Genomic DNA, 15,122 nt, shown 5'->3' on the forward strand with positions numbered 1-15,122 from the left:
TTTTAGTTACGGCAGGTTAAGACAACAAATTTACCCTACGTATCAGGTCAACTTTCAGACTTGTAATGTTTTCATAACTTTGCTTACGTAGATATTAGCTATAACGTGATAAGTAGATGAAGACCTGTATAAATATGTATTAATATCATCAGTGTTTTTTAAACAAAAACAAAAATATATAATATGAAGTAGGGAAGTAGTAGACCAAAAATAAACACCGTTTACTAATACGAATTTTGAAAAACCATAAAACTTTTTTGTAGCGTTAAACCAAAGTTCAGTAACTCTTCGACAAAATATCTGTGCCCAAATTAACACTAAACTGTATAACAATTTGACTGTAAAATTTAAAATTTAAAATGTTCGTTAGTGTAGGCGAACTACAGTTAGAAATTCATCGCTTTATTTCAAGTACATCTCCATGCTCTATATGCGTTTTAAAGTAAAAATCACCAAGTTGGGGTATTCGCTTAATAATAAACGCTAGAAGTACATAATAATAAATACACGCTTCAGCAGAAATGTGTTGCAGGACTCAACTATGTTTCTAGACGTTGTAAAACTTCGGTTTACTTTAGGCTTTGTTCTCAATTCAAAGAAAGGTTATTAATCGTACGTGTAGAAATTTAAGTGTGATGAGACGGATTACGTTTAGGCGAAAGTGTGTGACGTAAAGGTCAAGACATTGTACATATTTTTGATCTGTTTCCCTACATTCATGTTTTGATTGTGTGACTTTTGCACATCGACATTGACATGAAGAGATAATTTTTAAGATTAGATTATTAATAGTTTATTAGCAATTTTGATTTACTAACAAACAACTAAAACAAATCTCATCAATGAAGAGCTACCAGTTTACAAAAGTCTCCAATTAATTCTTACGTGTCTAACTGTAAAAATATGAATAAATAAAATTCAAATCTGTAATAACGCTGAATTTATTGCCGATCCGCACACTGCCTGACTTTCACTTCAACGAAGAATTTCTCTTCTACATTTAATTTAAAACAGTTGATTTCCGAGTTCTTTGTATCACGTGTGTTTTTCGTTTTTCTTTCGTGTTTAGGAATATGTCTCAATTAGGTAAGTGGAATCTAATTAATTATTATTTATTTTGCAATTCAATTGTAAGGCAGCCTTATTAGTAATATGATTTCTTATGCAAAATCTTTATTTACGTTTCCATTGCTTTATTACTTAACTCCGTATAACCTCTCAAACGACTTCGTTCAGGTATAGAACTCTTTGTTGCGTTAAAATATAAATGGTTTTTGGAAAAAATTTTGAGAAACAGAATCTTTTGCATTTGCAGTGAGTTTCAGTTATTACATACGTTAAAATAATGTTATTGTGAATTATTATTGTTTTAATCAGTGGAATTAAACCAGTTCCGATAAAATTTATGTATTTCTCATACTTGAGTTGAAAATTCTAACGGCATATCTGATTACCTTGTGCTTAAGTAACAAACATATTAAGACAACAATTTATAAAAATGCCGTCAGATAATCATATCCTCGTGTCTATTTCAGAGAAATGCCCTGAACGTGAGGACAAACATGACCATGATATTATACAATCCACCATCGGCAATTTTGGGTGGTGGCAATTTAAAATCTCTTCTCTCATGGCCTTACTGAAATTTCCAATTGCATGGTTCCAACTGAGCATCATATTTTTAGCACCTCCAACGCAATTTTGGTGTAAATCAGATACGCCAACTGATAATTCAACACTGGAATGGTTGAAAGATGCTCAACACAGTCATCCTCTTCTTAGACATGCAAGTTCATAATACCATGCTGATCAAAATTGAAAATGTATTTTCAGGAAGGACTAAATTCAGGATTTTGTCACAGTATTGGTGCTGAAAATGAAACAGCAGCACTATGTGAAGATGGATATTCCTACAACACTACTGTTTTCCATTCTACTATAATAACAGAATGGGACTTGGTTTGCGACAATAAAAGACTAGTAGATGTATCCCAGATTACATTAATGTTTGGAGTTTTAATAGGTAAAATAAATTTTGTTTTTTACTTCTTATATGAAGACATTTTTAGGAAATATAATGTTTGGAATAATGGCGGATCGCCACGGTCGAAAGAAAACTTTAATAGTGTGTATTGTACTTCAGTCGCTTTTTGGAATAGCAGCATCACGTATTCCATGGTACTGGGGTTTTGTAGTAACACGACTTTTACTAGCCGTCGCCAATGGTGGAACCATTGTTGTTTCCTTTGTTATGTGTATGGAAGTTGTAGGTGGTCCTTGGAGAAGTATTGTACCAATTCTGTACCAAATTCCATATGGTTTTGGGAACTCTATTATGGCAGGTTTAGCGTACCTCTATAGAGATTGGAGAGACCTGCACTTGGCTTTATCTTTACTGTCATCTTTTTATATCCTTTACTTATGGTATGTATAATACCAGATAAAACTTTAACTAAAGAAAAACCATTTAGGCTCATTCCTGAGTCTCCACGTTGGTTACTAGTAACGGGTAAAAAAACCGAAGCTACTGAAATCCTTCAAAAAGCTGCGAAATGCAACAAAGTAGACTCTGAGAAGGTACAAGTTGCCATTAACGAATTCTCCTCAGACGTCAATAAAGACACCAAACCCAGAATGTCAGCACTATTTGCTACCCCAGAACTGGCTAAAAGAAACGTGTTATTATGTGTCAACTGGTATGCGTTAATGGATACTTATGGATGACTTCTTCCATTTTTTTTTTTTAGGTTAATTGCAGGGGTAACGTTCTATGCTTTTTCACAATATGCAGGAAAAGTAGGTAGCAATCTTTACTTCACAGCAGCAATTAGTGGTTTTGTGGCATTTCCGGGAACTCTTCTTTGCGTCTTCGTTGTACGACGCTTTGGAAGACGTTTGACAATAGCCTCGGCTCACATTTTGACAGCCGCTTGTTTCTTCGGTATTCTGGGTGTGCCTCTGGGTGTTTACGAACAAGACTGGCCCAGAGTAGTGATAGCAGGAATTGGCATTGTTGGATTATCTGTATTTGTGTTCATTTTTATTTTATTATTGTATTTTAACATTTCTTTTTAGATTTCTATGCCCGCTTTGTATCTTTTTACGGGTGAACTGTTTCCAACAACTGTGCGAAATGCTGGTGTTGGAACTTCCGTTATGTTTTCAAGAATTGGGTCTATGATTGCGCCTTTAGTTATCGCTATTCAAGATTTCTCACCCACGCTACCCCTTATTCTTTTAGGGATTGGTGCAATTTTGGAAACGTTCCTGATTTTGCTCTTGCCAGAAACTAAAGGATTGCCTTTACCAGATACGATAGATGACCTAAATTTTAAAGTTAATAAGTGAGTGGTTATTGTAAGTATTTGTTGTTGGACTAACACACATAAATTTAAGGGTCAATGAAGGGAATGAAATGAATAGGTGTTACATTTCGCTGCCGACAATTCTAAAGGATACTTCATTAGATATAACTAAAATATAAAATTAGATATAAAAGGTTCGTAAATGTGATTTAATAAATAAATAGTCTGTAAGAAACGAAATTTCATTGATAACAATAAGATCTGCTTTGCAAGTAAAATTTAAGAATAGAAAACTAATCAAATTTTTTCTGAAAGTAAGTTTTTTTTATTTTAAAGGACACAAAATTACTACTAAAAGCGGTAAGGTAAAGAAACAAAACAAAATCATAGGTTTTTTAAGGGTTCAAATTGGTGGAGGTGCCGGGTGAACAAATAACATTGAGTTGAATAAAAGAACCCTTAATAAAACAACAAAATCATTCACCATTAACCGAGTAACAATATAAAAAACAAAGATCTACAAGGACTGGTTATTCGAAAATCTTTTAACCTTAAAATTATTATCTACTCATTCTTCACTCTCATTGTTTTTGTTATTTAATTTTTCCGTTCCTAATGTTTCGAACCTTAAACCTTTCTTACATTATTTTTCTATTGATTGTATTCAATCTTAAATTTATTTCTTTAATTTTACATAATCTGTTACACTAAAATCTACATGATAGATGTTAATTTCTGATCTGTTATGAAAAGTATAATATATATAATCTATTTTATCAAGAAATAAACAAATAAGCTTTTTAACTTCAAAATTACAGTTATTACTTTAATAACAATAATCAGAAATATATCGTTCACCGCTTTTATTTATTTAAAGACTTTAAACCTAGTTGTTGTAAAAGTGATTTAAGTAGGTAAATACATACCACTATACCACTAATGTTTTTCGGGTTAATAAGATAGAATTTGTTAATACTATTTATCAATTTTTTAAATGAAATCTTGCTTCACGTTTCAGAAAGGAAACTATAATTTTCCATATTTGTCTATGTCAACATTCTTAGCTCATACGAAAAATATTTTGTTAGGTTCCCCTACATTTAATAAAAAACCCTTCTTATTGTGGTAACCCAAACATCCCGCTAAAATTGTGACATATGCACAAAAGTTTTAAACCCGCGAATAATTCAAAATTTGAACTGTGATCGTCAACAAAAATGGAGCCCTACTACACAACGTGATGAAGGCCCAGGGCTTGGAAAAGCGCCTTTAAATCAAAATGCAAAACATGAAATACAGAATTATTTATTTCTCCATTTTTGAAAAGGAAAACTGCGAAAAACCCTCTGCAACTTTCAGAAATGAGATCATATATTACAAATCAAAACACATATTTGAATATCATTAATTTAAGCACACAAAGAAAACGATACATTTGAATTAAAGGAACTGCATGCAAATACACAAGTTGCTGCGATGGTGTGGGGACCAATTTAAAAATGAACAAAAAACAAAGCCGTATCGGAAGTCCAATCATGGATCGATGGCTCTGATCAAAGCGATCGAGCTCTCTTCAGGCCAAAGGGCAAACTCATCCCACGAAGAAATAAGTACCCCGAGAATTTTGAAAGAAAAAGTTTTACGAGACAACCTGTGCTAAAATCCCGCCTGTTAACATTGTTGCAACTAATCGATGAACTTCAACTCATTCATTTTGTTATTGTTGATTAAAAAAAAATCTAACACGTGCTAAAGGTTCAGAACTGATCAGCAAAACAGTCCGCGTCGACATGCCTTTTATACAGGTGACCGATTAATTTGAACTGTGCACTCCCAAACTTCAGATTGTAATTAAATGAATTACTGAAACTGCAAAGCAAACAAACCTGTAGCAAGATCTTTAAACAATAAAAAATTACGTGAGGTTAAATTATGCATTAATCATGTGAATGGTTAAATCAAAATGAGTTCATAAAGATTACATCAGAGAATTCCCACAACACATAGAACAAAGTACATATGCATTAAACACAACAAGACACTTATTGAATACGATCAAAATCAAAATAACAATTCGAGAATAAATGTTCAAATTCATGCTGTAATAAAATAATACGGGCGTAAGCGTTTAAGCGTGTGTTATATATAATATAATAACTTAAGTAAAAACATGCAGAACTTTGAGGTACACCTTTAATAACTAAAATAAATTGGGCCTGAATAAATGAATTTCTTACTACGTATTTTACAAGAACAGTTTCCATTACTATTGCAAATATTGTACTCCTATTAGTTAAAAATCTTAAGATGAACTGCGAATTTATAAACAATAAAATAAAAATTACATGTATTTATGGAATAGTCAAAATTGTACACATTTCAGATTAGAAAATCACAAATAAACTGATATTTTACTAGTTACATTTGTTGAGGTCAACTGTAGCGTCGAACGTGATTCATTTTTTTTAAACAGTTGCCGTTTTATGAAATTACAAACCAAGTTAGACGTTCTTTTAATTTTCACACGTGTTTTCACTGCACTCCCTCAAAAAAAAGTCATAGCAAGAAGCGACCAAGAGACCCTTCTTAAAAACCACTTGCGTTGCCGTGCATTGCAATCCCCCTATCCTAAGTCAAGGGCTTTAAAATTTAAAATATCCATGATTGTTATGGAATGAACACTACATTATATGTATAATTTCTCCCCATAGGCTCACGTCGAGAACAGTAGTTCTCCAAACTATCTCGAATAGCAAAAAAAAATACAACCATGGATACTAATCTCAAACTTTAAGTAATTTCGACATGTCCGCATACGGAATTCGAATCTGAAAGCCCTATTAATTGATCAAAAAGCTTTCAGACTAGAGTAGACTATGGAAATCAGAACACCCTATAAGCGTAAAACTTATACCAACATAGGATAGGTTTCAAAAACTTAAAAAAAAATGATAGAACTAGCTCCCGTTGACAGGTTGGTTGATGCATTCTTGGGTTGTAGAAAAATTAGAACCACCTACATTGTCATATAAATCGTTAAAGAAAGAGTAAAGTAATGACTAGCAAAGAGTGTTAAGTGTTAAAAACTGTCAAGTTCAAGTGCCTTTCCTTTTTTTCTTTCTTTTATTCCCGTAAGTTTTAAAAACCTGTTTTTTACATCTCTGTTTAGGATAAAATCGTAATTAGAGTTTAAGATAAAATTTAAATCTGTTTCCAGTTTTGATGTCATAAAGTGTTGAAACATTTTTATCAGATCTTTCAATTTTTAAATTTTGAAAATACACTTTATTTTATGTCCAAGTAGGTTATAAGTACCGACCGAATCGCAGTTTTTATATACAGAGTGTTATTGAAAGGGACGCACAATAAAATTGACAGTTCTTCGTAAAATCTAAGAAGTCTGAAAAACTTATTTTGTGTTATCAAAATTATAAGGGGAAAATTAACCCTTATGCAACCTTTTTAGACGCTACTGAAGAATAAATAGGTAAAATTAATTTATTTTAGTATATCCTAGCAACTGTAACAATAAATCTTTTGTTCAGACTAAATGTTGCTATAGAAATGAGAAATGATCTTTTTATCAGAGGCGTACAACGAATTTGGACATAAATTTTAATAATTTTTATCTCTAAAAGGAAAACACTTTTACCTGAACTTTTTTTTAACTTTTAGCACCCATACTTCAATACCAATTACCGATTTTATTTTGTACGTACCTTTCAATAACACGCTGTATAAACGATCTCTTATTTTATTACAACAAAATATAAACTTAAAATAAAAATATCTTGCTATATTAATTCGAAAAAAAAAAATCTTGTGGGTAGACTATTTTTATCTTCTTCATATTTTTATCAACAAAGAACGTGTTCGTTATCTCTTTGTGTTTTTATGTTTCGTTTTTGTTGTGTTTCATTGTATGGTGGCGACCGTGTGCAGAAATTCTACTTTGAGTGTGTTATTAAAAACGTAAAGGTAGAAGTAAATTATAATTTTTAGAAGTCCAGAAAGTAGCCTCCAGGAACACCCATCGCGAGTTACTACATATTATTACGTAATTTAAACTATTCTTTGTGTGTATGATCTGCTGTAATTGCATTTTAGCAGGGAATATTGGAGTAGTTTAAACATCCAACCACTAAGTGAGAAAGATGAAATTGAAAACAATGTCATCACCGTTTGTGTTAGGAAAACACCCGTGAACAAAAAAGAAGCAACGAAGAAGGAAATGGATGTTATCAGTTTTCCAAGCAAAAACCAACTTATCGTACACAAACCTAAGACCAAAGTCGATCTGACGAGATCTTTGGAAAATCAGTTATTCAGGTTTGATTATGCTTTCGACGATACGTGCCCAACGAAATGGTATACATAAGATGATTTACGTTGTAGTAATTTTTTAAATGTAGGTTGTATATTTTTCGAGAAGTGTGTGTTAAACAAATCATTTTAGGAAAATGGTATGACCTCAGAAATGCCGAAATTACAGCAACCTATCTCTGGACAGAAAGTTGCTGAAGAAAACATGCCACGTAATCATAAAAAAACTACCGAAGAAAACCAACTTATGAAAAAGGAATAAAACTGTTGAGAATGACTGATAAAGTAGACTATGGCCAAGAAGGTTAGTATTTATTTCCTTAACAAGTTTACATATTTTCGGGTTTTTGCTGCATTTATTCCATAATATGTTATAGTTATAAACGTTTATTTGTATCATGCTCTGAATATAGTTGAGTATTACTAAAAATACTTCTACACGGGCATTGTCTAGTAATGGACTACTTGCTGACTTAAATTTTGACGACATTTACACATCTGAGAACCTCGATTACCTTATCTAATTTATTACTAAAATCTACTAGCATGCCTGTATTCACCTTAATTTGAATTTCTATTTACGCTCTGATCTCTAGCTATTTTGATCAATAAGTCATCTAACAAAAATAAACAAAAAATAAAACTGTTAAGTTAATTAACTGATTTTATATAGAACTATTTTATTTCTCTTACAGGTGGTGTGTGGCTGAGTAATGTTACTTCTTTCCTATTTATACGATTTAGTTATTCTTCGATTAAAATATGTTTGTTTATAGTCAGTTGTAATCCGCTTCAACCTTACAAAAAAAGCCATATTGTTCACCAGGTTCTTCCCAATTTTGGCAATAGCCTAAAATTCTATCATTCATTATATTCTATATATCATTTTTCCTATTTATAAATTACTATAAATAACTAGTAGTAAATGTTTTGTTTTTCTTATATGTGGTATGTGGCTTAGTAATATTAAGTTTAAAAAATAAGCACTATATCTAAACAGGCCTTTTTATGAATGTGTGTAATGCATGTTGTTATTTTAACTGTAATTTTTGTAATGTATGTCATAAAGTGTTCATAACGTATGTTAAAACGTTTGATTTAAACCACCACAGCGAAGAATCAAATTCGTAGGTACTCTGCTTGTCCGTCCATTTTTGCAGACGAATATTTCTTTAAGTAATTAATTTTTCAGATTATCTATATTTTCAAACAATTCTTGATCCGTAATTCCTTAAAAAAATATCTGCACGTAAATTAAAACAATTCGTTTTTGAGGTTGATCTTGCTTTAGTGACTTTTACTGAAGGATTACGCGGAGTAAAGAAGCTCTGCAGAAGAAAATGAAAATAAAGTTTATTGAATTTGCTCGAAGGCTTCATCACTTCATATAAAAATACAAAAATACACAAATACAAAAACACACACAAACATTATTAATGTTGAAAATTAAACCTTTCGAATTCATAAAATGAGTAGAATGAGGCATCTATTAATATAGTTTTGATCTTTGTTTTGAATTTATTGATGGCTAATGTTGCTGTATCTTTGGATAATTATTGATTCAAGAACTTCGGTCCATAATAGTTTATGGCGTTTCTCGTTCACATTAACCTACTGTACTCCAGAGCAATGTCCTCTTGGTGTCGGATGTCATAACCATGTGTGTTTCTATGGCATTTATAACTTCCTAAGTGATTTTTTATACAGGGGGAGTATTATAATAACGGGACCCTGACCAAATTTCAATGCAACACATCTCATAAAGTTTTTGCCATTTCTATTGAAACACTACCTGTTGATTTTGCCTAAAATTTAGCAATTGCTAACAGTTTTCGGTTGATTGACAACGGCTTTTAGTTAGAAAATTGTCTGAATATGAACGTTGCCAAATTTACGATCAACAAGTGGTGTTTCAATAGAAATGGCAAAGACTATATGTAGATAACTCTTTTTATATTTTATTTTTCTGAAATGTACAAACATAGTTACCTAGTAGCCTAGTAGTTAATTTTGACTTTCGCAATAATTCTATTTGTCAGTTTTGAGCTCCGATAAGTTTTTAGTCTTCGCGATAAGATAAGGGTTAAATACACGAATGATGAAAAGGTTGATAAGACCTTGATTTTTGGAGAATGCAGAAAAAATGCCGTTGCAGCAGCAAATCTCTATGAAAGAAGATATCCCGATAGACGACATCTATCCGACCAAATATTTAGATGATAGATCTTCCGTTCCAAAAATTTTGAGAGCGAATAAGTTCCACCCTTACCATGTGACATTAGTAGAAGAAGACTTTCCCAGAAGAATACAATTTTGCAATTTTATGCAACATCAACTAGAATTGGACAACAATTTTGTATTCAAAGTTTGTTCAGCGATGAACCAAGATTTGGCAATAACGGGGTTGTTAATCGGCACAACTGTCACTATTACTCCCAAAATAACCCACACTGAAGCAGAACAGCTCATTTTCAAAATGTTTATTCCATAAATGTGTGCTGATAGGACAGTCAGGATTCCCCATTCCGTGAATTTGGGCTTAACGCCTTCCCTATATTTCTAGACATATGAGGGCTATATCCCCACGCCAGGCCAGAGCATTAAGGGTTGCAGTGTTATCGAGCATTTGTGAACGCCACTGCAATACATTTCAGTTTCAAAAATTGTAAATTGTCAGAAAAACTTTTAAGGGCTTTGTCATGAATTACACCTTGGAAAGTCGATTGGAGATGAACAGAATAAATCATCTGGTCTGTTTTGCAAAGAAGCAATAATTTTTCAAATAATGAAATCCAAAAAGTGAGGTTAAGTTTGTCGAAACCAATGAACACGGTAATTATTTAAAAAATTACATTTTTATAGGTACCCTGAAGGTAAAAATTGTGAAAAATCACGTAATGGACAATGGCAGAGCAAGTTTTATTACAGTTAACGAACACTATGAGTACCTAATGAGTTTTTGCAGTAAATAATTTTGCCAAAGTTGTGATCCCGCGAAAGTTCTGTTTGTAAATTGTAAGGAATCGTCAAAATATTGGTGCAGACATGGTTTGTGACCGGTGCTTTTCTCTTGAAAAAACACAACTGAAAGCCTTGATCTTCATCCCTACAATAGGTGAAAACTGCTATGTCCAAACATTACCTTCAGCTTTGCAGTTTCTGGATATCTGAAACATGCCAGATCTGCATAACAGGAATGTCAAAGAGGTTCTACCCAAAACACGCCCACATGGCCATCCTAATATCAAGATTTTTCAAAATTTCTATAACAAAAAAGATGAAAAAACCAATAAAATTTCAGGAGCATAGTGTTAAGAGTTCTGTAGATGATTATGAGATCTCTTGAAACAACAGAATGTTTAATAAAGATTTTTAACTTTCCTAATAGTAAAATTACAATTATTACTAAACAGTAAGTTGAAGTAAGTGTTAAATTAAGAGAATGCAACTAACACCGAAAGAAAAATGAAAGTTACTGAAAATAAAAAACTTTATTGCAGTACCTACATACACTTTCTACATCTAATTTTGTTTATTGATCACATTCATTTACTTGAAAAAGTATCAGGCCTATGAATCGTCGTCTGGAAACAGCTAACCACACACCAACCTTCATTGCGTGTGATGGTGTTTCTTCAAAAGCGTGAGTATTTTCTATACACCAAATTCTGAAGTTCTGTCAGTTGACATAATAGCCTAACAGATGAAACCAGGCTTCATCAGAAAAGAACGACAAATCGAGAATCCCGTTATCGTCCATATCAGCTTGAAACCAACTACAATACCCAACGCGGCAAGGAAAATCAGCTGGTTGCAGCTCCTGAACCAACAAAATCTTGTATGGATGCATATGTAACTTCTCTTTTACGATTTTCTGACATGGGCTGTATGGTACTCCGGACAGTAAAGATTTTTGACAAAGCTTTATTCGGACTTTGTTCCATTCTCATCCTTAAATCTTCAACAACGTCTTCACTAACTTGAGGTCTCCCCGTCGGTTTTCACTTAGAAATGCTACCAGTGTCGTTAAATCTGGCCATAATTCGCCATATAGCGTCTTCAAAGATTCTTCATCAATGACAACAGAACATTTCACTAGATACTCGTTTTTAGACGCCTCCACAGAGTACACTCCATCCCCATCCTCATTTAACACCCCATTACGGTAATAGGCATGATGATTGCGCCAAAGAACTAAAAAAATCATTTGTAACACTGACCATAGTTATTCCTCTCTGTTCATTACCTGAGATTATTCCACAATGATCTGTAGTTTTGATAAAAACTGTTTTTTGAGACACTTATTAAAGTTCTAACAAAGGGGAAGACAGCAAAAATGAAAACAAGACAAGTCAATTAACGCACAAAGTGAGGGAAAACGTACCAGTACAAACGAAAAAATTATTGACATCTGACAGAATTTGATGAAGCGTTGAAACAGTGCAGCCGCTAATGTCTGTGCTAATGTCAACCAACACCTTCTAGACATGTCTCTAGAAGGTGTTGTGTCAACTAATAAGCATTCACGTTCGGTAGAAGTAACTGACAGAAAGTTTTCTGTGGTTCAGTTGCAATCTTAAGATCACTAGAAATTTAAGATTGGCATTAACTGTCTAATTTTCTAATTCAAATGTCAAATCTGAATTGTGTGGGAAAAAAACGAAGTTTTTCTAATTTCAACACGCTTCGTTTCAAGAAAATCCTTAAATACAGCATGGAAACAATTTCCATAAAAGTAATCACGAGAAAGCTCATTTTAAAGGAAAAGAAACAAGAAATATTTCGTGGTTTTCAAAAAATTGGGTAAAACGGAAACAGTTAAACTGGTGGCACAAATATTCTCCGTAAAGTTCGCTAGTGTTGTCGAGTGTTTTTCGAATTTTAAAATAATACAGATACAGCGGCGCTTGTGCCGTTAATATTATAATCAGAATCAGAAAGACGACTGCGCAGATTTATATACCTACGTGCTTTGTTGGTTCCGTTCTACAATTGGTTTTTAAGTTTTATATAATCGTTATTATTTTGTAAGAGGTAAAACACTCGGCTTTGAAAATAATTGTACGTAATACACGTATAAATTTAGATTTCCGAAGGCGAAGTTTTTCACAGTTTAAACACGTTATAGCTGCCAGAATCAAATTTCTAAGGCGGTACCTATCTCCAATTGCGTGATTGTGGTGAAGATTTACTTTTCATTTTCTTGGATGAGACATGGATATACCAAAATGGATCCATGGTGAAATTGTGGATCCATGATGAGGACATCAAAGCTTGTCCTCCTAAAAAAACTAGTGAAGGGAAAAGATTCAAAATTTTACATGCGGGTTGCTCTTTGGGCTTTTAGAGGGATGCGATTTTCTCCTTGGTTCAAAAATAGATTCACCAGATTACCACAAAACCATCACATTTTTGATACCTACCGTCGTCTTCGTTGATTCACTATTAAAGTCCCTCCAATTGGTTACAATCGTCCGACTTGTCAAAAGGGAAAATATCAAAAGATGTCACCCCCTTCAGGAGTTACAGGAACCTGTAATTAATCCGTTTTGTCGCGCGCCAAAACAGTTTGTGCTTGAATTGATATTATCAAAATGTCCAAAAAATATTGCTCTGTGCCTGCTTGTGGGGTAATCAAGGATCCTAGAGACCACAAAATAATGCAGATTCCCTTCAAACACTGTGAACAAAAGGTTGTGGTGCAAAAAGGTTTTTAATGCTACAAGTAGGTACCCCAACATGAATCTTTTACCTAAGGGAATGTATAGCCATTAAAACCATTTCAGGTGATAATATTGCCAATAATTTATACATTTGTGGTAAACACTTTGAGAGAAGTTGTTATTACACAAATAAAAGACTTAAACCCGGCTCTGTTCCTACTTTGTTCCTCCATGGTTCCAAGTCACCGCTACCTGTTCCTACTTCTTCAAGCTCCCCAGCAAGTACTAAACGTGATCCAGAATGCAGCTTCATAATTCCTGAGACACATTCCGATAACAATGTAAACACCTCAAAGAAAAACTTTCCTACTGCATATCCCCTTGCAGACCATCCACACCCATGGCGTTGTGACTTTGGCACCGGTACCGAAATTTTGTCTCTTTTTCAAGTAAAAACTGAAATACATGACGTCAAATTGTGTCAAAAAGTCAGACCACGACAGACATTTAGCCGACATTACAGATTCCTTTCCCTCCCGACGTATGCTCCCTCACATGTCACATTTAAGGGATTGGAGAGACTTTAATAGTGAATCAACGAAGACGACGATACCTACTTTCTGACATTCCAGTAATACATTATACACTAGAACAATTATGTCCGCAGTTACACAGCTTAAAAAAAAAGTTACCAAATCTAGTTACATCTACCGAACGTGAATTCCTTATAATGTGGCGCTAAAAATAAAAATTCCAATATTAGTGTAATCCTTTCCACACAACTGAAAAAGGCGGCACAAAATGTCACCAAAATCATGGCCTTCTTCGACTACAATATTTTATAATGACCCTGTTGTGGTGACCGAATTTAAATCAAACTTTTCGCGCTGAAATTAATTGACAACGGCGCGAAATCACATTTGAATAATTTTAATTTGAAAAAAAAAAGAGTTCAATCACAAAAAGGAAATCCTTAAACATAGGCAACCAAATATGCATGGATGGTCTAATGCACGTAGCGCTTAGGAGTTAGTTTGCATGATCTTTGGGTTAGATGGCAGCACGTAGCGCTAGGGTAATTTCAGTTAGAGGGTTGGTAGAAAAGCGGCATGGCGGTAGAATGTGTCATTCTGGTGTGTTTCGTGTAAGTGTAACCACGTGGTAAGCGCTAGGTTTAAATTAGTTGGTTTGGTAGTTAATAAAACGGGAGGAAGCCTTTGTTTAACGACGATCAAACGTATTTTTCATAATGATACAGTTGTCCCCAACCCGCGCGTTAAATTCTTGCGCCCTTTTAATCGAAAATTGCAGACTTCCGGTCGGACGCGAACACGTGTTGTGAATCTGTTTCTTTGTTTGTAAATTCACCAATCAAGCTAGTTTTTCTTAATAGTCAGCTAGTGCAAACACAATTTAACAATCAGGATTATTTAAATTAACCATTTGCTGGAAGATTTCATGAAATTCACTTAGTCAGGAAAAACACCTTATGTTTAATTACGAATAGGTCTCTGGATGCATATACGTAAGTGTTACATTATAACACTTCTAAATTCTTCACACAAGATTGCTAATAGTTCATTTACGGCAGTTAAACAAGTTCATTATACTGCGGACTGGCGGGGGGTTATGATATTTTCTCCCCTCAGGTGGTTATCATCATTATCACGATTAATTCATCGGGGCATGTTTCGCAACGCCAGATTGATTAATTAATTAAGGCATGCCCCCAACGCTACAGAAAATTTACATTACCGAGACGCTTTTTCCTCGCAACGATTTTGGATATTTACATCACCGAGACGCTTTTTCCCTCGGAGCGATGATTGGA

The 15,122-nt window shown here is 33.6% G+C and overlaps 1 protein-coding gene and 1 long non-coding RNA gene across 3 annotated transcripts; both read left to right on the top strand.

Moving 5' to 3' along the window:
* The first annotated feature begins 815 nt into the window (after positions 1-815).
* LOC135126481 (organic cation transporter protein-like) lies at positions 816-3,663 on the top strand. Of its 2 annotated transcripts, XM_064052504.1 has the most exons (9): positions 816-1,086; positions 1,536-1,790; positions 1,838-2,023; positions 2,070-2,424; positions 2,472-2,696; positions 2,748-3,024; positions 3,076-3,344; positions 3,397-3,499; positions 3,642-3,663. In XM_064052504.1, the coding sequence occupies exons 1-8, from the start codon at positions 1,074-1,076 to the stop codon at positions 3,482-3,484; spliced, it is 1,668 nt and encodes a 555-aa protein (XP_063908574.1). In that variant the 5' UTR covers positions 816-1,073; the 3' UTR covers positions 3,485-3,499; positions 3,642-3,663. The 2 variants fall into 2 exon arrangements, with proteins under 2 accessions (XP_063908574.1, XP_063908573.1); XM_064052503.1 differs by lacking the exon at positions 3,642-3,663 and having other exon boundaries at positions 3,397-3,539.
* A 7,385-nt stretch (positions 3,664-11,048) lies between these two features.
* On the top strand, positions 11,049-11,549 carry LOC135126482 (uncharacterized). Its single transcript, XR_010280042.1, has 2 exons — positions 11,049-11,271; positions 11,324-11,549. It is a non-coding gene; the product is annotated as an uncharacterized LOC135126482 (long non-coding RNA).
* The last annotated feature ends 3,573 nt before the right edge of the window (positions 11,550-15,122 follow it).

This window comes from Zophobas morio, unplaced genomic scaffold, assembly GCF_036711695.1.
Source record: "Zophobas morio isolate AGI-343-1 ecotype UQ-CSIRO unplaced genomic scaffold, CSIRO_AGI_Zmor_V1 ptg000011l, whole genome shotgun sequence".
Classification (NCBI taxonomy): Eukaryota; Metazoa; Arthropoda; class Insecta; order Coleoptera; family Tenebrionidae; genus Zophobas; species Zophobas morio.

Bases quoted from the DNA above. Each gene is read 5' to 3' on its own strand.
- LOC135126481 (XM_064052504.1), top strand. The intron at 2,697-2,747 runs GTATGCGTTAAT...TTTTTTTTTTAG, and splicing joins GTGTTATTATGTGTCAACTG to GTTAATTGCAGGGGTAACGT. The intron at 3,345-3,396 runs GTGAGTGGTTAT...CATAAATTTAAG, and splicing joins CTAAATTTTAAAGTTAATAA to GGTCAATGAAGGGAATGAAA.